At 40.9% G+C, this 25,805-nt stretch overlaps 1 protein-coding gene across 1 annotated transcript in view; it reads right to left on the reverse strand.

Annotated features, from left to right (window-relative positions):
• Positions 1-15,118: 15,118 nt before the first annotated feature.
• SLC7A14 (solute carrier family 7, member 14) overlaps positions 15,119-25,805 on the reverse strand; it is a 106,330-nt gene continuing 95,643 nt past the window's right edge. Inside the window, exon 9 of the mRNA XM_012640226.1 lies at positions 15,119-15,713. Coding sequence (XP_012495680.1) covers positions 15,391-15,713 — 323 coding nt within the window. The 3' untranslated portion in view covers positions 15,119-15,390. The remainder of the gene's footprint in view (positions 15,714-25,805) is intronic.

Here is a 25,805-nt window from a genome sequence, read left to right on the forward strand (position 1 = left end):
TTTAATGATCAAATCTTGAGAGAGCCAGAAAATGCCCCTAAACTTCAAGATATAATTTTTCTCTAATGTACTTTCTTATGTGGATATATAATTACACATTATTATCTTTTTTTCAAATTTATTTACATGGCATTTTATTTTGTTTACATGACACTTTATTTTTATTTTAGGAGACAGGGTCTTGCTCTGTTGCCCTAGCTAGAGTACAGTGGCGTCATCATAGCTCACTGCAACCTCAAATTTCTGGGCTCAAGTGATCTTCCTGCCTCAGCCTCCCAAGTATCTGGGACTGCAGGCATGTGCCACCATACCCGGATAAATTTTCTATTTTTTGCAAAGATGGGAGACTTGCTCATGCTGGTCTTGAACTTCTGACCTCAAGCGATCCTCCTCGGCCTCCAAAGGGTGCTAGGATTACCGGTGTGAGCCACTGTGCTGGGCCTCCACAATACTATCTTTTAACCACTGGTGTAGTTTAAATTCTAGGCTATCAAAATTTTTAGAGAGGATTTCTTTCCCATCGATTATTATAAAATAAACAGACCATGTCCTACTTAAGACATCTTTTTCTTCTTTTTTGTGTCTTCCTTCACATTCTATGCATAGAATGCATGCCATGTTTTATATCTATGCCATTAAATCTTATGAGAAGATTTTCATTGTGCAAACTTTTATTCAGTATTTCCTCTGGCTATAACTATACCTAGGTATGTTTATTTAATTATTTATGTAGATGTGCAACTATACCAATGTATTATGTACAACATAAATTATACACAGAAAATTAAAAGAATAGGAAAAAGGGAAACAACATTTTAATTTTATTTCATATTATTTATTAATGATACAAACTTTTTTCTTTTTACATTTGTTATAACATTTTAGTGAAAGCAATGAGTCTGAACCTGCTTCGTTATTTAATATTTGGGATAAAAACATTCAAAGGTCTGATTCTTAGTTCAGTTAATTTTCTTGGTCTTAATAGCTGCTTCGGCTGAAAAAAGATATCTCACATGAATACACAGAATCGTATAAGAGAAATACATCATTAAATCATTATACTCTTGTGTCAACTTCCTCCACTAATTTTGCAAAGATTTATATTAAAATTTGGTGGTGGTTTTCTATTTTCCTTGATGCCTTTCAGTTGTTTTACAAACTAATCAAAATATATTACATTTTTGTATTTCTAACAAATGGTTTGGAAACCCATGGAGACTTGATTTGTAAGATTATTTAACCAGATTTTGAGAATTTGAAGTTTTCTCTATATATAGTAGGACTGTTTTTATAGTTGACACATATTATTTTCAGTAATAAGATCATATTCATGTCCAAATATCTCTTTTCAAAATGGTCTCTCGATGGGACTAATTTCCTTTGAAAAGCAAATGCTTTCTCATGAGTTCACAGATTATTTCTCATAAGATCACACATTAATAGTGTTTATTTTGTTTTTAAATTCTTGTTACATGGCAAATTTTTGTACTTTTGGCTTCACTGTTTTTGCTGCACTGGCTATTTTATGGTATCTTTGCAGGAATTTTTTAAAATCATCAGCTCTTTTTGTGGGGTTAGTTTAGTAAAAACAGATAATGCAGTGTATAAATCCACTTAAATGGGTATTTGTAATCTAAACAAATATCATATCTTAAATGAAAGAGTGAGAGTGACACTGTCTACCCCTCCTCATTGAGGAGCATCCTCTGTCCTCAGAGCTCTTGAAGACCCATGTGACCATCAGACCCAGAGAAAGGTGCCTGGTGGGTGTGTGACTCCGCATAGAATCCATAACAAGCTCCATAATACAATGCGAAGTAAGCCTTACATATTAAATATAAGGCTTCACTTTTCTTAATTCTTAGATTAAAAACATTTTAAAAAATAGAAGTTCTAATATTTTCTTTTTTGGTATCTTTTTGGAGGCTTATGATCTGCAGGGAGAGAGAGACATATAAACAAATAACTGTATTCAATGTGTAGAATGCTACATATGTGAAAAAAAATGCTTTGGGAGCATGTGGTTTGGGCAGAAGGTGGGGGAGAGGGTAAATTCCAGAAATTCAGAGGAAATACATTTTGGAGAAACTTTGAAAAATAAATGGGAGTTTGCTGAACCGACAAGGGGGTGAAGGACATTCAAGACGCAAGAAGAGAAGACAGTGTGCTTGGGAAGCACTGAGGAGTTAGTTGGCGTCAAAATATAGGACGCCTGGGGGAGGGTTAGACCTGAGACCTGCAGGCTGGGAAGGGCTTCGTTCTGCTGGCAGTTGGGAGCCGCTGGAGATTTTGAGGAAAGGACTGACCTTAGCGAAGGATAGATTTCATTTACAAATTATGAGCTATATATACATTTTGAAAATAATTACTTTTTTGGCAGGTGTGGATGAAATTCTGTTCAATCTAATTTAACAAATAATTATTGACCATATCCTCTGTGACAGGCAATAACCCCAAGGCAGCACAAGGTATATTGGTGCATATTTTACTTGATGGAAGGATTAAGCTGAATGTTTACAATGAAATACACAAATACATGCATTTGTCCTTTAAAGTGGTGATTTCTTTTGATATCTTTGACATCTGGAACACATTAACTAGTATTTAAGACTTAACAATATATATGTTTGGGGTTTATATGCGGCACTATGTTATGAATGAGGCAGTGTTATCATGACGTTCGTCAGAGATCAATGATCTAAAAGCCCAAAGCTGACCTATAGCTATGGAATTCTGTGCTATCATTATGGTGACCGTATTTTCCAAAACCTCAAATATACTTTTTTTATAATTGAGAATTTATATATAGGAAATGATAAAATCATGCTTACATCCTGAAAAAAAAAGACCCAATGTATATGTGAGCCACGTATTCAAGCTAATGAACTCTGTTGAGTGTGGATTCCTGCTGAAGGAATACAAAGGCATCCTAAATTTATATGTGGCAATGTAGAGAGAGTGGCCTGTGTACGATGTGGTCTTGAGAAGACAGCTTCTATTATTGCTTGGAAAAAGTGCCAAGATGCCATCTTCCTTTGTCAGCTAGGATATGCCAGATATTTGAAAAGTCCCTTACGTATTAGGAAATAAAGATTACTTACATTTTTTTTTTCGTTTTGTTTTGTTTTTTAGAGACAGAATCTCACTCTGTTGAGCACTCTGCAGTGGTGCACTCATAGCTCATTGTAACCTTGAACTCCCTGTCTCAAGCGATCCTCCTGCCTCAGCCTCCCAAAGTGCTGGGATTACAGGTGTGAGTCTCTGTGCTCAGCCTTTTTTTGTGTATGTTCTTCAAAGCATATTTTACTTTTATAATCAGAAATAAAAAGTAAGCCAGTCATGGTGGCTCACGCCTGTAATCCCAGCATTTTGGAAGGTTGAGACAGGAGGACCACTTGAGGCCAGGATTTCGAGACTAGCCTGGGCAACATAGTGAGACCCTGTCTCTACAAAAAAAATTTAAAAAATTAGCTGTATATGGTGGCCTGAGCCTGTAGTCCCAGCTATTCAGCTGTTGGTGAGGCTGAGGTGAGAAGATCACTTGAGCCCAGGAGTTTGAGGTTACAATGAGCTATGATAGTGCCACTGCACTCCAGACTGGGCAAAAGAGAGAGGGGGAAAAAAAAAACCATCTATGAGTAAAAGTGTAAAGAAGAAAATGCATACCACTATAAATCAGACTTCTCTGAGGTAATAATAGTTAATACTTTATATAATCTCCTTCCAAATATTTTTCTATGCTATGTAAAGCATATATATTTATTCAACTAAAGACATACTATATAAAATCTTTGCATCCTGCTTTTAAAATTTAACATAATTAATGAATATTCCTCATTAAACATTCTTTGAAAACATGTTTTTAGATGGCAGTACAGTATTGAGTTTTATAGTTACAATATAATTAATTTAAACAACTTCCAATTTGGGGCATTAGGTTGATTTCAATGCTTTTGGTATTTTCCCTCTGTAATTATAGATATATCCTTTGGCATAAACCTTTGACCATATCTCTGATTATTTATTTTCTGAGGATCAATTTCTAAAAGTGATTCAAAGGATCTGAAATCTGTCAGATAGGTCAACTGTTGAATATTTAAATCGAGTGATTGAAACTGTTCTCTACTTTGGCAAAAGCATACTGAGGGCCTCTGGATGATGGGGAAAATCTTAACTTCTATTAATTCATTCTTATTTATTTTATTTTTTTTTGATTTTTCTTTTTCATTCTATTTTTATTAAGTACTATATAATATACTGCATGCTACCTAATATACTGTATAATCTTCTAGCAGGAGTAGATGACCATTCCTGAGTTATTTTTTCATCAGTCAGGACAATGCTGCTTTAATCAATGTTCTCCAAACCCTTTGACTCGTAGTAATGATTAACTCCAGAGATGCGCCTATCTCTTTCCATCAAATTCCAATGATATACGAAATGGGCAACCCTTTTTTCCTTGCCACCGTTAGTGAACCTGTGGATGCACGCAGTGGCCACTCCGGGGATGACCAGGCACGTGCCCATGAAGGCAAGTCCAGGGAGAATCTCGAACCACATCTCGGCAGCTAGGCACCTGGTTACCCAGGCCAAAATTCCGCTTCTAAGCCCCTTCCATTTCTATTTATTGAATGCCTCTTGAGTCCCAGGCTCTGCACTAGGTGCCAGCATGCAGCAGGACACAAGAGAGACGTGTTCACTGCTCTTCTGGCAGTGATCTGGGAAGTTAGAATCATGGGTCAATTTCTCGTTTACAGATGAGGAAAGAGGGGAAGTGGCTCGCCCAAGTTTACATGGCCAGCAGCCGGGACCGGTTCTCTCTTTCTCAGTCCACGGCTCTTTGCACCCCATCAACCATCTCTCCCCTCAGAGTGGTCCTTGCAGTTGCAGTTCGGGGCAGGTTGATGGTGTTTTCCAGCCCTCATTGCATTTAGATCTAGCTTTGGGCAAGGTTGTGAAGTGAATGGGGCCAAGTGTGTCTTTGGTACCCTTGCTTCTCCCTTCTGTGCCCACTTCCCCTCCTGGAGTCCCCTCACCCCCCTCTCCAGCACCCAGGGACCTCATGATCTTTTCTCACGGTTTGTGAAAACCTGCTTTCTGAGATGGGACTGATGACGCCAGTCATTCCTATCTCAGTGTGGATGAGTTAAGACGCTGTGTTCTTTCTTCCAGAGGGAGTTAACAGTGAAAGCATTTAAAAATCTCCTCCTTATTGAGGAACGCCAGACTTTGTTTCCAGTGGAGGAATTTTGGGCGTGAGACAGCAGACAGGGCAGAGGTGCTTTCCTCTGCGGGTCCTCAAGGCTCACAGCTTGCTGTGAGGATCCTTGGCAGGACACCTGCTCCCTCCCCTTTCCATCAAGGTTGGTTAATCCAGTCTCCACCTTCTCCTACAAGATTGCCGTGGCCCAGCGAGGAAGCCAAGGACACTGTATTCACACCTTGAACTGACTTTATCCCAGGATGTTGAAGGGGCTGCTTTGGAAATAGAGCTTCACAGAATAGGGAAACCTCATTGCTAGGAATCCCGCTTCCCCTTTCCTACCCTACCCTGTGAGGAGTGTCTCTGCTTGGAAGGAAATTCAATCACGGTCTTCCAGCCACCAGAATTGAATTTGGATGGACTATTTCCTCTTTGGATTCCGTTCCAAATTGCATTCCTGTTGCTGCTGTTTGAAGTTAATTAGAGTCACAAATCATTTGTATTTCCCTTCTCTGAAGGGAAGCCTGCCACAGCACTTATCTCATCCAGTTAATTGACTTACAAAGGGCTCATTCCATAAGCATCGGGCTAACATGTATATGTAATAAAAGCTTGAAGAATTGGAATTTTAGGTTGTGGAAATGGGGGTGTGTGGTTTTCTCTCTGAGCCACAGAGCTGAGTGTTTTGCTGCCCTGGATTTGATTGAGGCCAGTGTGAGAATGGCCTCCCCCCTTCAGGTGGGGGAAGCCATGCATGTGGGCGAAGGAGATGAAGGGAACCGGGCACAGAAAGGACTCTGTTTGCCAGTTAGTGAGCTGTTGATAGCTGGAAATATAATATGGAGGAGCTGTCAATTTACTGTTTGGGATATGGGGATGCCTTGCACTTCTAATTGAGTATTTAATTTTTAAAATGTTTTGAGTTATGGCTTAGAGAAGAGATGCCTCCAGAGTAGCTTTGTTACCTTTTAATTTTTTTCTAATTTTTTTATTGTGGTAAAATGTGCATAACATAAATTTACCATCTTAACTATTTTTTAGTGTACAGTTCAGTGGCATTAAGTACATTCACATTGTTTTGCAACCGTCAGCACATTTTGCTTATCTGTTCATCCATTGTTGGGCACGTGTTGCTTTTATGTTTTAGCTATTGTGAAAAATGCTGCTATGAACGTGGATGTACAATTATCTCTTCAAGACCTTGCTTTCAATTCTTTTAAATATACACATAGAAATGGGATTGCTGGGTCATATAGTAATTTGATTTTGAATTCTTTGAGGAACTGCCGTACTGTTTTCCATAGTAGCTATACCATTTTACATTCCCACCAAACAGTGTACAAGGGTTCCAATTTCTTCACATCCTCTCCAACACTTGTTATTGACTAACCTTTTAATTTTAAGAACCATGTAATGAGGTCATATTTTGAAATATTAATCCAATTTTTAATGATCTTGGTAATCCCTAGTTCCAACTTGTCCTGGGACTCCTTGGATACTATTTGTAGTCTCTTCCATGGAAAAAAATGGGCAATCCTTCCATTCGTATGAGACTTCTTGCTCCCAAGGGGATAGATGTAGGATAATACATAAGGGGAGCCCTTGTCAGACAGAAGGGTGGAAATCTGGCCCCTGCTGGTCCTGCTGGATGCGGGATAGGGGAAGAGAAATAGATGTAGCATAGAGAGGGAAAAAAGTACCATCCAGGCTTTCCACTCTCTGTGGGTGTAGGTGTGGTAGGAGTGTGAAAGCCTGAGAACTTTGGAGGGGTTAATGGTATCCTTAACTGGAAAGGGTATAAGCAGTGGTGTGCTGGTAACTATCTACAGCCAGCTCTCTGGGGGGAATAAAAGCTCTAATATTTGTCAATTTCCATGGTGTAAACACTCTCACCATGGCTGATTTCAAGCTACCAACGTGAATTCAGTAAACATGGAGTTGGGGAGAGATGTGCAATAGCTTATCATTATATTATGTTTTTCCCATACAGATACAATGGTTGTAAATAACTTCAAAAACACAGATAATGGTAAAACATAGTAAAATAATTAGTTTTGAATTATTTATTACCTTTTTCCCAATGTAATTAATTGTAAATTTATAGAAATTCAGTTTTAGTAAAGTTATGTTTAGCAACTGACTCACAAAAGACATGAAAGTTAACGATCATTTTCACGAGCAGGCTGCAGCATGTCACTGGCTCTAAGCCTCAATGAGCAGAGTCTCGGACTAATTGCGTATAGTGAAGGAAGTGGTTAGATACTAGATGGAGCCTGAGGGGGTGCTCTTCAGTGGTATCTGAAGAGTCCAGGTAGCAATTTTGGAAAAGCTTCTGTTAAGGGTCCAGAGCACCCTAGTTCTCACCTGCACCCACAACCTCCTGCCCTCATGAGATCATATAAGCTCTGTTCCCAGAGCATGTTGGAGAGAACCCAGGGGGAGGGGAGGAAATCCAAAAGCCTGAGCACTTATCCCAGTGAGACTCAATCGTCTAAAAGAGACTAAACCAGAAAACACAACTGTGATTCTGTAAATTAATACATTTAAGGTTTGTTTTTCTTCCCCTGCTACCCAGGCATGTGGACCTTTGTAAGGGAGATCAATGAACTGCAGGAAATAAAGATGTGGCAGGTCCTTTGCATCTTATGTGGTGTGGAAAATATGTGACCCTGCTATACCCTCTACCTTTTCTCCAGGTACCACTATCAGTACCATCAAAAAGTAAAATAAATTAAGCCACCATTAATGCTATGGTAACTGGGTTTGGGACTGTAGGCAGGTAATGTTCTTCTAATTTGTCTTTAAAATGCATGGGGGCAATCAATGGAATGTTTCAGATTAACTGTAAGGTGGTGCAGAGGGTGGAGAGGGGCAGCAGCTTGAGCAGGAGCCCGGACCGAGAATGGGCTAATTAAGGATGCAGTGTGGTGAGCAGGTCCCAGAGACAGCCCTGCACCCTCGTTAGAAGAACATGCCGAGGGTGAATAGAACCACTTCAAGTCCTCCTGAGGATCTACTAACTAAAGTGGAACTTTGTATTCTTCTCTTGGAGGTAAGGTAAATTTAAAAAGGTAGGATGGCACTGACTTTCTTCAAATTTAAATTTTATTAGTCGATTAGTTGTAATTTTTAAAATATTTTTATTCTTAAAATGAATTTTCCACAATAATGCAAGTCATTTCAAAATGAGCTCATTTATCTGGCTTTTCTACAAAGGACAGTTGAAACACTTAAGGCAAGATTCACTTATTCATCTCCATTTAGGAATGGAAAAAAGTAACAGACTTCAGGTACTGGTTAAGGTTAACAAAATATGGGAAAGCTCCTTTTTCTTTTCTTTTCTTTCTTTCTTTCTTTTTTTTGGTAGTCTCCTGTGTAAAAGCTTTACATTACTATGAATATTTTTATAGTAAGACACTTTTGTTTCTGACTTTCTTTATAAACTAATTTTAAATTTAAAGGCACACAATAAAGCTTTATGCATTTATTAAAATATACACATTTTGGTGAATTTAGAATTTTCCCTTAGTTTCTTGATAATTCAATATATTGTCAACACCACAGTCATTTGAAAATAAAACACACTTTGTAACACATCTGCATATTATTTCTTTCTTCATGATACACTACATTATACAGTGCACCAACAGGAATTAAAAATCACACAACGAACAAACTTTAACAAATACAGCAATTTCGTATTAAAAAAAATAGCAGATAACGACACTAGAAATTATCATCTGCAAAATGCAAGTTGCACTTCTCAAGGACCAAACAGAACAAAGAAACAAGTAAAATTTACAAGCTGTATTCATAACTTTGGATACGAATTAAACAGTAACACTTCTTTTCCACAGTGAGAAAAGCTAGAATGTGGAGTCCTGTGGTCAGATGTTGTGACTACATGGAATGAGGACTATAGCTGCTCTCCCAAAAACCTGCAGCCCCTCTCTCAGCCCAGACGGTTGAGGTATTTATGCCCATCACAACGTTAACAGAGTCTTTGCTTTGGAAAGCGGAGGTTTATGATTTCCAGTGTAAATTCTCACCTTCAGGGGTGTGAGCGAGGCAAGTGTATCAGCAACTGCCAAGACCAACCAAGAGATGTATGTGCATGGAACACTTTCTTCTTCCCAATATCAGAATGAACACAGTCCTTCAAAGTCTGTGCTTCTGGCAAAATTCACATGACTCACAATTCCCTCTAGCCAATGTCACCAATGTCAATGTCAGGAAAACGTATTAGAAAAAAAAAAGACACAGAGGGAGTCCCTAACATAAAAATCCAGGCTGCTCCCGTTTCCTAGTTCTATTACAAGCCATTTTCTTTCCTTATGTGTACCAACGCGCACTAAATGTTCTGAAAGAGTAAGAAATCAGAACTACCCGCTGTCGGAAGACTTCAAGCCCAAAGCTGCCTTTGTGGAAGTCCTGTGGGGATTTTGTAATTTCGTGCATGTGGAATACCATTGAATGATTTCTAACACTAATTTTAGTTGATACTGCAGAATACATATTCACCTTTGATGGACTTCAAAACTTCCATTAATCCCTTTTGGGCTTTAAGTCCTAAAAAAAAAAAGAACCCTATTTCCTCAAAGACGTAATTTTGGCCACAGTCACCTGCCTAAGTATTTCAGACTGATGCGTGTGTTACTCAAGCAGAGCAATAAGAGGAAAGCATTTTAGAAGGGAAGTTGCTCCTGAGGAGGAAAAAAAATTAAAACTGCCTCTCTTCTAAAAGTCTTAGAGAAAATAAAAGGAGGACAATTACGTACATGAAAAGGGCTTTTTGCCACCTGTCGCCATTCCAAGTGAGAAATGCAAAGTAAACTCGCTGAAACAGCATTCTGTTCCTGCTTGTGGTGGGGCCCGCACATTTCTTAATTACAAACATCGGCTGTTTCACAGCCAGGCCACCAGGTTACCTGCTGGTGCCTCTCTCTCTTAGGGTCTCTAGAACTTCTGTAGACAAATGGGTCCTCAGCGTCAGGGAGACACATGTGTACTGGGGAAACAGAGGCTCCCTGAAAATTTTGCATAGAAACACCCTCCTTGACAAGTCTTGTTCCAAATAGCGTGAAAATGGAATGCCATTTCCTTTGCTGTGCTCCCTGTGCCTCCCATAGGAAAATAGGGCCGCCTCTGGACAGCTCACTGCCCTGAGGCTTAAATCCAGGAGCGGACTACTAACTGTTGCCTGGATTCTGTCAGCAGATCCGAGCTCTGGCTTTAGGTACATTTCCTAACATCTGACTTCTCCACACAACAAGACATTCGAATCTGAGATACAGAAATAGATAAACCCATGGCTGACACTCAGTGGATTTCCCACTGCCATCTTGGGCCCCTGGTAAAACCTGGTGGGTAAGAGGAGAGCAATTTCCTCTAGTCTTAGAGGTGGATTTTCAAACTGTTGTAGCTTCAATTTTTTTCCCCCAAGACAGAGTCTTGCCCGCTCAATTGCCCAGGCTGGAAAGCAATGGCCCAATCACAGCTCACTGCTACCTCAAACTCCTGGGCTCAAATGATTCTCCCTGCTTAGCCTCCCCAGTAGCTGGGACTACAGGTGTGCACGACCACTCCTGGCTAATATTTTTACTTTTTAATTTTTTGTAGAGACGGGGTCTCACTATGTTGCCCAGGTTGGTAGCTTTTATTGATAATGCGGAGAAGAGGTAGTCCCTTTAAGGTAGACTTCCAACAAGTGCCATTTAAAGGATGTCAAGTTTATCAACACTTTTCAGCAGAACAGAGGAAAGATATTTCTTTGAAGGATTTTGTTTCTCAATAATTATTTGGTTTATACTCTGACCCACCCATAATTTCTGGTGGAGGGTGGATTGTTAAATTCAGCAACTTTTTTTCCTGCTTATTGAAACAGGCTCATCATGACCATTATGTAGGCATTTGATTCGCTACTAGTTTGTTATTAAGAAGTAGGACTGGGATCTCACCTAATTCTATCATTCAATTCCTTTTACTAGTTCAAAGTGGCCTTGCACTCAAGCTGAGTAAAACCTGGAGCTGAGGTTTCACTATTTAGATAAGTATAAAAAGTTGTTAGATTTGGTTGTTGAAATTTACCATTGAAAATTTCGAAGTGGCTGTAAATAACTTTGTGTTGTCTGTCCACGTGTTAAATGACTAAATTTCTCCTAGATTAATAATGAAATCAGACATAGGACTCAAAGGAAAAATCATGCATTGCTTTAAGTATGAATATGTTTTCCTTTAATATCTTAAATTAACTTGGAGTGTGTATGCGATCTGTTAGCTCCTTGCATAGGCAAGGAAGCCACTGCTCAGCTTTCTTAAAGTCCAGCCTTCCCTGATTCACACTTTCATCTTTTCCCCAATCATTCCTCACCCAAGGAGAGCCAGCCAGCTCAGCTGACATTCAAATCTACCTGTGAGTGAGCCCTAACCTACCTTCCAAGCAATATTTCTTACTGTTCCATGTATAAATCATGCATAAATCATAAGCTCCAGGCAAACTAGCTCCATTCTTTCTCTCGATGGAGGCACAGTACACAATATTAGTCAGGAGACATTTGTCAGCCACAGTCTCCACCTCACTCATGCTGGTCCTCCACTTGGCATACCTTTCTCCGATTTTTACCTGGTGAAATTCTGCCCATCCCACAAGGCTCAACTCAAGTGCTACTTTTCTTATGGTCTTCCCAATGGAAGAGGCCTTTTCCATATTTGAACTCCCACAGCACATTATAACTCCCTCATCTCACCTGACATCTTCACTACTGTTCTATATTTATATATCTTCCCCTATTTCTTAAGAGCTGATGTCTATCTTATTTATCAGTATATGCCATTGCACATAAGAGGCACTCCAAAAGTAATTATTGAATAAAGACTTCATTTTCCTCTGATTCATTCATTCAGTCAACAGATATTTATTGAATACCCACTATATGCCAGGCACATGTAGCTAGTAAAATCTGGTTTGAAGATTATCTGTGGATTTCAATGATCTATGCTATTTCAATTCTCTGCTCTCATAGGGAAAGATCTGTTCGTATCATGCAGGAATACTTCTTCTTATCATTACCACCAATTCTATTATTTTTCAAGGTGCCCTTCATTGGCCAATTTGATAAAACATATCAAGGTTCTGTATTTGTGTACTAAATACACATCTAGCTTTGTCTCACCCTTTCTATAGATCTACTTTTATTTCTTCTGAGTTCCTCACTTTTTGTTTTATATCCTATGTATATTAATAGCTTCCTCAAATCCTTTCGAATTGAAGCAGAGTACCAATAAATAAACAGAATAAAATTTTAAAAAATCAAATGTGACTGGCTCAAAACCACGAATACACACAGTGAAATCTCACTCAAACAGCTCTTGCTGTAGAGAAGAATTCAATAAAATGTAGGTCTTCCTTGAACTCCATTCCAGGGTCTAAATTTCTAAGATAATTATTTGTAAGGTGATCTTACTTTTAATGTGGTCCCACAAATATGATATTAAGAAACCTGTGAGGAAAACACTAGAATGGTCATTCTGGTGATTGATGGAATTTGCAAACTGCATTGTGAAGTCTGGGACTGTTTCAGAGAAGCTGGGAAATATGAGAAACAACATGTCTATGTACCTTAAAAAACATTTTGTATCATATTGATTTTTTTTTTTTTTGAATCAAGGTTGCTAGGGAGATGACCTATCAACTTTAGACAAATAAAGACAGCAAAGGCTAAAAAATATAAAGATACTATTCAGGAAAAATGGCTCTTAAAATGAGAGTGGTTGGTAGGATGTGCGTAAAATCAATACCAACAGCATTAACCAAAGCATGTGTTCTCTCTTCTCATGCTACAGAAATTGCAGACATCTGCCACGAGACTGTTGTTATTTTAGTACCTAAACCTCACTAGTAAAAGGAAGCTCTTTTGCTCACATTAAGATTTTGTTATTTTGCACTCATTTCTCTTGAACATATTCATGAACACAACCCCACCCCATGTATCTAGATGTATATCGAGCTTAGCAGACTGTATTTAAAGTAGGCAGATTCGCTGAGTCCCACAACCAGTTCAAAACTTTGTTTTCACAAAGGTTACTGATAAATTAATTTACAATTAATCCCCAGAGATATATTTCACAGACCAGGCACTATGTCTTTATGATTAAGTTTAGGGAAGAGAAAACACAGCATTGTCAAGCATTACATTAAAATGACAAAATGACCTCAGGAAACCAGAGTTCTAAATAATTAATACAGAGGAATAAAAAAGAAGATCTACAAAATTGTAGTTATTTGACCTTTATGATATTCATTGGCTATAGGTGTGATATGCAATTTATTTAAAGGGTATTTTTAAAAAACTAGTTTCAATTGGTCTTTATATGTTATGTTAAAGCCTTGCGTACTGTTACGAGGACTTGTCAAGTTTGGTTGTTTTCTCTGTACTTATCAAGCTCCAGTGCTGCTCATCCCCAGACTGTGAGCCCCCAGGGGCCGATGTGAGACCTCTTTTCATTCCCATCACTTAGCACTTGGTATATTCTCAATCAGTGCTAGTTGAATGAAAATATGGACTTCTGTCTCCTCATCGTCACCCTAAATCATGCCAAGATGGCACGAACCTCAACTTTTAAGAAAGAACAGACTTAAATGTTAATTGATGTGTTCTGGAAAACTTTTGGCTTAACAATAAATCCAAGAGAGAAACGGCAAGGAATTTGCTGTTTTGCACCCCCTTTCAGGACATTCTCACAAAGGTTTTAGCTTGATTCAAATGGTGCCCTCTCCTATGTGCATACACATTGCAACGCAGCCACAGGAATCCTTGAAACCCACGAGTAGAATGTGTAGCCCGTGTGTTTTTTCCTGTTGCAAATTCTCTCATATGTCCCGTTTCTGAGAAAATTCTTTTAAGAACGTCTCTTATGGCCCAAATTTAGACCTTACCAGGTAGATATTTCTCTGGGATTCAGTGAAACTGCTGTGGGAAGTAACAGAAAAAATTCACCTCTAAAAGTGAGCTGCCCCAGAGGAATGAGGTTCAGAAGGGAAATGTGATCTCATGGAATGCAATCACCTAAGTAGCTGTGCTTCGACATTTTTTATTTTTAGAGTAGCACCCACCAATCAAGTGGCTGCATATCTCAAACAACTGCAGAATTTATAATTTTAGAGATATGGAATAGAATTTGCAATATGATCTCAGTGGCTGGGTCGCTTTTCCTTGTAAAGATTTTTATCTGATTATAAGACAAACGGCCTACTTCTTCAAGGCATATTAGCGCCGTGAAATCATGCTCCACCTTTGGCCTCTTTTCATCGTGTCAGCAGGAGCTTAGAGTCTGGTATCAGAGAAGGCATGACAGAGAGTTAATTTCTGCCAGTGCCCTTCTGGCCTTCACTGCAAGAGATGGTAATTTAATTTTTTTCCTGGGCATGTAAGTAGAGCTTTGATGGTACTTCTTACTATATTATTGGGTCTGCATGACTGCTTTACGGTGAATCTGAAATCTTTGGGGAAATGGTCTCAGGGTCCCTGACTTTTGCTGGAGCCTAAAATTATAGTTTGGAAACTGAGAACATTGGGTAACAAAAAGAAGCATGTGTCTTCTCCATGAATTTTGTTTGGGTGAGATTTCAAGACAAAATGTTGCTTGCTGAGGAAGTGCCAATGCCCACCTGCCCACCCTGACCTGGGGGAGCAGCGCTCAGCCCGACACGCTGAGAACAGAGCTTTGCCCTCGTGTCTCAGGTGGTTGAAATGCCGCCTTGTGCTCACACCACGCGCCCCCTCCCCCACTCTGGCACATCTCCCAGAGGACCTGCTGCCTCAGTGGGGTCCAAAAAGTTTGCTCCTTGCTTCGTGGGGTCTCAATAAGAAGCAAAAAGATTCAACCAGCAAAGCAAAGGCCTAGGAAACATTTGCTACCATCAGCTCTGATGGTTGCGCCTAAGATGGAACTTTGCGTAGTCTCTTGTTTAGTTTTTAAATAAGAGGACCAGTTAGGGACCCAGGTCAAGCCTTTCTACAGAACTATCCTGAAGAGCAAAAGTAGTCAATGACAGGCTATGACTGGGGATTGACTTCGGGAAAGGCTGGAGTTGTGAAATGAGAGCCAGAAAGGTTTTCACCTTCCAGCCCACAGGTTAACTTACTGAAAATCAGTCACCACCACTTCTACCTCTCGTGTGTTTACTCCTACTCTGGAGAGTAATCTAACTCATCGTTTGCGATCAGGGCCTCCGAGTTCTGTTTGTGTTTGCTTTTGCTCTTCGCTTTGCTACTTGTCCGGCTGTTTGCCTTCGCATCTGACATCTGCTGGTAATAGAAGCCTTTGTCTTCGGCTGGCCCGCCCCAGTTCTCCTGGCTCTCGCCCTCTGTGGCGTAGGAGAAACCCTCCTCCACCGAGAAGGGGTCATCCACGTCGTAGCGCTGGTACGTGCTTTGGTGCAGGGCCTCTTCTCGGGCACTGATTTCCAGGGTGCTGTTCCAGATGCCGTACCCAAAATAAATGAGCATACCTGCAGGGGAGGGAAAGGGCACAGGTGAATAGGCAGTTGCTTTGGGAATCCATGGAACTGGCAGGGAGATCACCCTCAGTGGTGAAATCAGAGCTGGAGGAGATGTATTTTCTTTGGTCTAAATGGTGTTTTTTCAAAACACCGAATTAGATGCCATTTAAAAATCGGGAGATCTTGCATTAGGCAACCCGTATTTACAGCTTTTCCTAAAAAGTCGAAAGGTCTGACAACACTGCATCCACATTCCTCATGGAAATTTTTGGCTAGAGGTGAGATCTAGCTGCTTCCTTAGACAGGATACGGGCTCTCTAGGTCACCTCAACCCCAACCTCCCGTGGTGATATTCAGCTCACTGCACTCATAAAGCTGCCAGCCAGGAATTCGCATTTTCTATCCTGGGTTAAATATTTATAGATCAGCGACAGTATATTCCCAACCTTCTCATAACATTTTATTATCCCCTGCCTATACTTAGGGACCCCATCTCGTTTCACCACTTAGCAATATGCATGTATTATCCTCTGATTTATTTTACCATTTTTCATTCACCAAAGGAATATTGATGCCACTCTAAGCTGCCTGCTTTCTTCTGCGGGCTGTCAGTGGCTAATGCATGCCACTGCTATGGCCCTTAGAACATCTGTTGTGTGGTTATCTGCACAGGGTGGTACTATGTTATAGTCTCTGCAGCAAACCGGCACTTAAATGTTTATTGAATGAATGAATGAGCACTCTTGATGAGCATGAAATGTCCAGTGCAACCTCTTCGTGTTGATGTCATTCCAACCAAAGAAACTTGCCTCTCTAGTTAATATGTAGCATTAATATGGGATAATGCTTTATTTCTATGATTTTTTCAGAATAATATATAAAAATAGTTTGAGAACCACCATTTTTTACCTTGAAAAGCCCATGAAGTTTCAGGGCCCGCAGAGCTGAGAACCACAGCTTTGGAGGCCATAGGGCATGAGAAGTAAGAGTGTGGGGTCTGGGTTCAAATCCTGCCTTTCTCATTCTTAGCTGTGCAACGCTGGTCCTGTTACCTTAGACTCTCTGTGCCTCAGTGTTCTCTTCTATAAAACCATGAGATTATAGCAACCCTATAATATGGGACTGCTTGAGGATGAAATGAGATAAGCAGTGGTTCTCAACCGTGGCTGCACTTGAGAGCAACCTGGGGAGTTTTTGAACCACTCTGATACTCAAGCCCCATCCCTGGAGATTCTGATTTAATTGGTCTACAGTGTGATCCAAGCATAGGTATGTTTTTAAAGCTCCCCAGGTGATTCAAGTGGTCCTGAGATAAGGAACTGTGCCTGATGCACCTGATGAAACTCTGCCACCTACTCAGGCCATGCCACGGGCTGGCCACTGGGGTCCACTCAGCTGCTCAATCTCCTTCCTGGCCCCAACACCCTCTTCTGAGTGACACCAGCCGCTTTGGCTTTGCTAACCCTGTGGATGTCTTCTGGGCTGTTTGCTTAGAACCACAAGTCAAGCCTGCTTTGCTCCTCTGGAGCTTGAGAAATCTTGCTCCCTTTTGAATATGAAGTGTGTCTTTTCAAGCTCCGATTTCTCCCTCCTTGTCTCAAATGACTTTCTCTGCAACCCCCCAGTGAAATCAGCTTTCCAGGAGCCAAAGTAAGCAGAGATTTATAGTCCTAATTGATAATAAATCCTAAAGTTAATTATTTGCAGATGTAGCTATTACTTCTCAAATAGCGGCTTCATCATTTTGAGCATGAGTATTTACTCTTTTTTGTCCGGGGGTGGGGGTGGCCATGGGGAATAGTTATTATCCTTGTGCAGAACAAGGCATCACATTAAGGCCTCTTCTAAGAATGCCAGTGTGCTGGGTCTGGGAGTGTGCCTCTGTTTGAAGCATGTTTGAGATTTGAGAATGAATTTCAGGTGGCCGAGCAGGGCCAGCAGGCACACACCTTGTTTTGCACAGCTTTGCTTTTTTGATATCTTTTCTCTTAGACATCTAGGCAGGTGCCAAATCTCACCTCTTACTCCTGCTTGGTATCTTTTATGCCAGTTCTTTCCTTTCTGATCTCCTTCTCTGACCCTATTTGTAGGTGAGTTATTTCTCTACTGAACTTAATACCATTTTTTTCTTTTCCCCTTACCCCTAACTTCTCTCCTCTGCCACTACACAGGTCATCTCTCAAGCACCGGTTTGACATGGATTCCAACAGACCTTCCTCTGTCCCCACTAGGTATTTGGGTGTCAAGTAGATTCATATCATGGGAATCCCCTAAAAACCTTGGTGTGATTGCTCATAGAATCATAGCTATTTAGAGCTGGAAAAGATGCTACAGATCATTTATGCATTCTAATACTTTCATTTTATAGAAGTAGAAACAGGCTAGGAAAGACTAAGTGACTTGCCTGAGTCCAAGAGGGGCAGAACCAGCCTTTTTTTTTTTTGGAGACAGAGTCTCTCTCTGTTACCCTGGCTAGAGTGCCATGCCATCAGCCTAGCTCACAGCAACCTCAAACTCCTGGGCTCAAGCAATCCTTCTGCCTCAGCCTCCTAAGTAGCTGGGACTACAGGCATGCGCCACCATGCCGGCTAATTTTTTCTATATATATATTTTTAGCTGTCCAGATCATTTCTTTCTATTTTTTAGTAGAGACGAGGTCTTGCTCTTGCTCAGGCTGGTCTCGAACTCCTGACCTTGAGCAATCCACCTGCCTCAGCCTCCCAGAGTGCTAGGATTACAGGCGTGAGCCACCGCACCCGGCCGGAACCATCCTTTTATATGAAGAAAGAAAAGTCTCTTGCATAGCCAGTCCTTCATACCTTCTCTCCCCTAGGCTAGCTCATAGACGATGCTTACTGCAGTAAATATTTAGTAAGAGGTTAGGTCCACATTTGTCTTTGGGAGTGGCCAGAGCTGGAAGGAACGTGTGTGTGCACACATTGACTATGGTTACTTTGGGAAAGTGACCCATGGAAACCTGCCACATAAATATTTATGGGTCTTTTAATGTTTGCTCTGAGCCCCGTACAGTTTCAAAGGTGTGTCATTCTGTCTTCAAAAATACATTTCAAATGCGAGTGCTGTGCGTTGAGAAGCTGTGTGCCGGCAGCCTGGCGGGACCAGCAGTTGCTCAGGGAAGGGCATTCTCCTAGGTCTGGCATTCTATCTGCCTAATTCAGGAAAAGTGGTGTGAGGCCGAGAAGGATTGGAGAAAAGGAAAAATGGAGAGCGACAAAGAAACAGAGAGGAACAAATAAAGGGAGGAAAGGAGAGAGAGAGAGAGAGAGAGAGAGAGAGAGAGAGAGAGAGAGAGAAACGCACTACCATCTGTCACACATAAACAAGGGCTTTGTGTCAGGCAAGTAAACAGAGCTGCTCAGCGCCTCCTGTGTGGGAACAGGGGATTTTGTTTCTGCTCCATTTTCCAGTTGGCTTAGACAACTAAGCATGAGGTAGTTTCTGAAAAATCTCTAGGGTTTCTGGGAATTCTGAATCATCATCTAAACTAAACTTCACACGACACCTCTGTGTGCTGAGGTCCAATAATAATGCATCATTTATGTTGCACCTTTCTCCCAAGAAGATCCAAATGCTATACAAATGGTATCTTGTTTAGAATCCTTTAAACCTATTTGGGGAAGGAGTGTGTGTGTGTGTGTGTGTGTGTGTGTGTGTGTGTGTGTGTGTGATTATGTATACTTCATAGACAGAAAACTGAAGCACAGAAAAAACAAGGGATTGCCCATAGCAACATTGTGAGCCGTTGGATGGTGAATCCTCCAGGGCTCTCCATGCCCTAATGCAGGGTGCTTCGATCTCTCCTATTTCTCCCGTCTACCAGGGATGGAAAATGATTTTGCTTCACTTTTCATTTTGAAGAATTGTACACATATACAGAAAGGGGAGTGAATAGTATAACGAATCCCATGGACTCATCACCAGCTTCCCCACACCCCCAGCCCTGCCACCTTCTTTCTAGGAATCCTTCCATCATAGGTTTCCTGTGTGAGTATTTCTCTATGTTTCTCTAAAATAGACTCCTTTAAAAAACATAAGTATTAGCCCATCTAAAAATTAATTTCTTAATATCTGATATTCAATAGTATTAAAATTTCTCTGAATTATTACACATATCGGGAAAAACTCTTTACCTTATGATGCTACACACTTATTTCAATGATGCCATCGTTGCTTGAAATAGTTTTGGGGCACTCTTATTTAAGATTGTCACTGGGACTGGCATCATATTCTTTTATAAACCTGTATAGATGTCAAAATTTTATCTTTTGAGGTGGATTTTATTTTGGAATAAGCCAGAAGTCACTTGGAACCAAGCCTCAAGAATAAGATGGCTAATCAATAATATTATTTTATTTGGATGTTTAATTCTGCTGTTCTTTAAAAACAGATGACTTAATCCATTGCTTTGGAATTACACGTATCTGTAATAAATTAAAGGCAGTTGTGATGTTAAAAATCAGAAAGGAGTCAGCTTTTATGCTGTAGCAGGGTCCTGAAGGCTCCCCTACTGGGCTGGAGTTATTTTTTTAGTTAATGGGTCATGGTAGGGGGTGCCTGGTGTGGCCAGGACAGTGACTAGTTAGCAGTAAACACAGAAGTGTATCAATATTTTAACAACAGACATGGTTGGACCAGGGCACGCAGGCTAAATGCCAGCCCTGGTCAAAGGTGAGTCCCATGAAAGTCTGTTTGCAGTTAAGGGAAATATTCAAAGGGAGGCTTTGGCATCTTTTCCATAGAGTAGTTCCCTGGTGGAAAATGTGCCCACGGGCGGTTCAGGCTAGACAAGATGAAAAATCATGTCTGTAACAATCGAATGGGCTTTCTTTATGTAATAAAACACTTTGTGATCGTAGAGCCCTTTATAAAAAAAAAAGCAATTTTTCTTCCATCATCCCGGAGAACTTAAGAACTGTATATTAAATCAGTAATTGCAATAGCACTAGAACACATCTCTGGAGTCTAAGCTGAGGACAGTTCCCTTCCCACCTGGGGGCCTCTAGGGAAGGTTTAGGCGTGTCCAGCGCACCTTCAGATGCTGGAGCCCCTTGGTGTCAGTTGATGAAGCACCTACTCATCTAATTGTGTTGATCCATCCTGTGCAAATCAAGCAGAGGACCCCAAACCTATAAGTGAGAGGGGTTCAGGAGATGGGTCTCAATCATATGGGAGAAAACCTAGAACAAAAACTCAACTCTAAAAAGAGACTGGGTGACCTGAACAATAACAGCAGATTTCTGACTCTGAGGGCACGAACTCTGGTTGAAGACCAGCTCCCTGATGTCCAGAGTCCCCAGGAGCTCCCTGGCCGCTGCCTGCAGCTCCACACCCAGAGTCAAGGGGACGTGGGCCACCTGACCTCGAGCTGGGTGGAGCAGCCTCTTCCTGGGGTGCACTTTCCAGCAGGAAGCCCTGCCTACTGCAGATAGCTGAGGCACTTTGTTATGCCCAGAGGGTTTTTTATTTTGACTACTCTGGGATCAACTTTCCAAAACAGACACTTGCCAATGCAGAAACGGAGACTGGATGGTAATGAGAGTGTCCTCCCCACCCACAGCAGTACCCACCAACTCCCACTATTGCTGATTATTTTTATAAATACCACCAAGAGCCCTGTTGATTCTAACAGCAGCAATATTTGTTTAATATGGTGTGGCCAGGAAGAGCAGGCTTAGCATGGAGTTGCAGGGAGATTCTCTCCCTGGCTCTGCAACTGATCTAATAGGAAGTCATGTTACCTTATGTCTCACCAGTTTCCTATCTGCAAAATGAAATTGGGGACCTTTATTTTATTTGAGATGTATAATGGCCATGAGAGGCAGTGCAATCTTGTTAAAGAATGTGAAACAAATCTAGTGATCTGGGCCAGCAATTCCACTTCTAACGCAACAGAAACCCAAGAGAAATGTGTCCATGTGTCCACCAACAACATGTACAGGAATGTTCATAGAAGCTCTGTTCGTAAGGGCCTCAAACTGGAAACAACCTAAATGTCCATGAATAAATATGTCGTGGTATATTGACATGGCGGAAAGCTAGACAGCAATGAGAATGAACAAACTGCAACCACAAGCAGCAACTTGCCTGGATCTCATGAACATAGTGTTTAGGGAAAGCAGGCAAATGCCCCTCTGTTGTGGCTCACAGTCTGCCCCAGGTGCCCTCCGCACACCAGCTCCGGGCTTCCACCTCTGCGACGGCCCTGTCTCCCTTCATCCTGACTCACAGGAGAGCCGACGTTTCAGCTGCCACTGGTTGCAGAGCCCTGAGAGCGCTGCCCCCTCTGCCCATGCATCTGTGTCCAGCACGGCGCCCTCTGCCAGCAGGCAGGCTCGCCGGATGCAGGGTCCACTTCCACACCCCCTCCTTGGAACCCCACCAGCCCTCCTGCCATCCTCATCCTGGCCTTTGGGATTTTTCTTGCTCTTTTGAGCATAATTTTGACAGTGAAAGTGCCAACTGTTTTCTCCTCTGCCTCCAAGGAGAATTTCACACTTACTGATGGGACACGTCAAGAATTTAGTTATCAGGTCCTGACTCCCGACCCCTTTCTCTCCTCTTCCCTTTCTCACAATGGCTGGTCAATCTCCAACAGGATTTCAGATCATGACTCAGATAAAGACCATATGGTGTGTCTTCACTTTAGAATATTTATATTTTGGGATAGGGTTCATGAGGTCCATTGCCCATATCATAAGTTCTGTCTGTTCTCTAAACCTATAGACAAGAATTCATTTTCCTCGGAGGGACTGAAACATTCCAGATGACAACCTGGCAGCTCCCAGGGTAAGGGTGCCAGTGAGCTATTGTAACGATGATTAATTTATAATAAAGGCCCACTGGGAACAGCAGACCTGCAAGATGCCCTGGTGTTCTCACTGAGCCCCGCTAGTCTCATATTCCCTAAGGCTCTGCCCTACCCCTCCAGATGTTCTTTCGCAAAACTGCATCAGCTGGGAGAAAAGGAAAAAGAGTGCTGCTTCGTGTGGACTTTGTTGGGATTAATAAACATTTGCTATTTGAACTATTCCTCTTGTCTGAAGGAAAGGAAAGGTGGTGAAAATCTTATTTGGGCTTGTGCATCCTTGTACTCTCCAAGTTTGCTCTTCTGAAGGTCAAAAGCTTAGCAAAACATTGTTACAAAAATGCTGTAATTAAGATTCATTTAGAAAAGCTTGGATAATGTGTCTAAGAAGATTACCAAGTTATGACTCAGCCCAACTATGTAAATCTTTTTAAAAAGTAGCTGATGTTTCATAAGAAGCTCCATTTAAAAATATCTCTAATGTTCTCCCCAGGAAAGTTATACTATGTATAAAGAGATACCAGATATAGAGAAATATCTGATATTTTGGAAGCTCAGAAGTTTAGAGGTGGGATCTTTATTTTATAAGCTCATTAAAGATTTTATAAGCCAATTTGGGGTTGTGGGATGGATATATTTTATATATGCAAAAATTTGTTTTTGAAAACCAGAAAATTTTTGTAATTAGATTATCTGCCCTGCTTGATAATCTAGTCTTCTCTTTAGAGAGTGGCTCTTAAATTTGAGCATGCATTAGAATCACCTGCAGGTGACTGAGCCCTAAATTGCCCTTGGAGCAAATTAACCTTGGAGATTCTGATTTGGTACATCTGGGACGGAGTTCAAAAATTACATTCCTAACTGGTTCCCAAGTGATATTTATGCTGCTAATCTGGGACCACATTTTGAGAACCACAGATCTAGATTATTGTAAACCTGGCTGCATATTAAAATTACCTGGGGGAGCTTTAAAAATTACCCAGCACTTGGCCATGCCAGACCAATTGAATCAGAAAATCTCTGTAGGGGAAGCCTGGGCTTAGAATTTTTCAGAAGCAACCCAGGGTGATACTAATTTGTAGCCAGGGTTGAGAGTATTTGTTCTGGGTAAAACTTAGTCATATGGCAGCCTTCAAATATTATGATACTAAAGCAGTTAGCAGCAGGTGCCCAGAAATACTAGCAATCCTTCCCAAATGTGGTTTGTGGGCTGGGTATCAGAATTACCTGTTGCCTGTTGAATTGCAGACACCTGTGCCCTCTGCCTGGCCAGCCCCAGGCTGCGGGGTGGCATCCCTCTGAGTCCGTGAGTAGCAGTTTCTGGAGGGAGTTTGGAGTTTGTGCTCTCAGCAAGATTACAAAAGGCACTCAGGGAGTTTTCCTCTGCCTGATAACTAGAAGGGCAGCCCGAATCAGCAAAGGTTCACATCATGCTTTGGCATATGATAGCTAATATGTCCATACTGGTGAACAATGCATCACTTCAGATTTTTTTTAAAAAGGCAGGAAATAAATGTTTCTTATTGCTTTCGCCAACGTTTTTCTCATTTAAGCCCCAAACAGAAACCAGTTCAAGGCTGATAGAATTATCTGCTTTTTTTACAGATGAGTCAACTGAGGTCCAAATAAATGAATTTCCCAAAGTCACAAGACAAAGGAGGTGGCGGAGCTGTGATTTGAACTTGGCACTGTTTGACTCCACAGTCAAAGGCCCTTTACCATTTTTGCAAAATGCCTCTGGTACTTCAGAAACCATAGATATTATGCAGAACTGGCTATAGAATTTTTGGTGCAAAATGAAAACTTGGGGACTTTTGTTCAAAAATTATTAAGAATTCAAGATAGCAGTAGCAGAGCATTAAACCAAGCATGGGACCCTTTGCGCAGGTTGTAGGCCCATGAAGCCAGTCCTGGTATTATGTGTTAATCCTCATCAAATGTTCTGATCAAATAAAGTCTGCTCAGAGACACCCTGCTGGGATGGTAGGAGTGCCCAGATCTGAGCATGGGTATACTGAATTCTAGTGATAGCTCTTTGAATAACTTCCTGTTGACCTTGAGTATGTTATTTAACTTCTTGGAGGTTTAGTTTATTCATCTGTAAAATGGAGAGAAAGAGGAGTGGGAAAGTGGTGGACACATCAGTGTTTTACAACTCCAGTTCTTTTCATATGGTGGCTATAACCATGGACTCCGGCCCTGCACTCCCTGAGTTCTCATCTTGGCTTTGTTATACTCAACTAGGTGACCTCAAGTAAGTGCCTCAGTTTCCTCATCTGTAAAGTGGAGACTGTTGTGAGGATTAAATAAGTAAAATAAGTAAATTAAATAAATAATTAAAGCTCTCAGAATAATGGCTGTTATGTGATAAGTGCTATATAAGTATTAATTTTTTTTTTTTTTTTTTTGAGACAGAGTCTCACTCTGTTGCCCGGGCTAGAGTGCCGTGGCGTCAGCCTAGCTCACGGCAACCTCAAACTCCTGGGCTCAAGCGATCCTCCTGCCTCAGCCTCCCGAGTATCTGGGACTACAGGCATGCGCCACCATGCCCGGCTAATTTTTCTATATATTTTTAGTTGTCCAATTAATTTCTTTCTATTTTTAGTAGAGACGGGGTCTCGCTCTTGCTCAGGCTGGTTTCGAACTCCTGAGCTCAAACAATCCGCCCGTCTCGGCCTCCCAGAGTGCTAGGATTACAGGCGTGAGCCACTGCGCTCGGCCAGTATTAATTATTACTATGAAACACATGGCACCTGTACTAGTACTAATGGTTTTCTTTAATACGATTCAATTTTTAAATGAAAAAAATCATCTATATAGTCTTTTCCTGTGCAATCATATTTGTGAAATCACCAGATTCACAGGTGAGTATGTGTGGTTTTCTAATACAATGTGAAAATGTATAATAACTATAAAATATTTTAAAAGTTCATTCATACATTTTCTAAAATCAGCTGAAGTATTACTGATGTAATGGGTATCACACTGTGGGTGTACTAGAAGTTGGAGCCCCTTTCAGCTATAATAGTCTGTGACTGAATGAATAAGCCTACGTGTATTTGTGTCTGTGCCTTCATTCATTTGCAAAATACATGACTAAAATATTTCTGCCCACTTCAGTCACTTCTGTCCAGGGTAGAATCTTTCCATTGGTTAGCTACATGTTCCAGTGGAAAAATGTTTGGAGATAAGAGATTGTAAATAAATCATATAAATGGTTAAAATTTTGATGAGTCAGTGGGGTCCTCTCAAGAAATCTTCCTGAAGTTCAACAA

The sequence above is a fragment of the Propithecus coquereli genome, unplaced genomic scaffold (genome assembly GCF_000956105.1).
Source record: "Propithecus coquereli isolate 6110/MARCELLA unplaced genomic scaffold, Pcoq_1.0 Scaffold15, whole genome shotgun sequence".
Classification (NCBI taxonomy): Eukaryota; Metazoa; Chordata; class Mammalia; order Primates; family Indriidae; genus Propithecus; species Propithecus coquereli.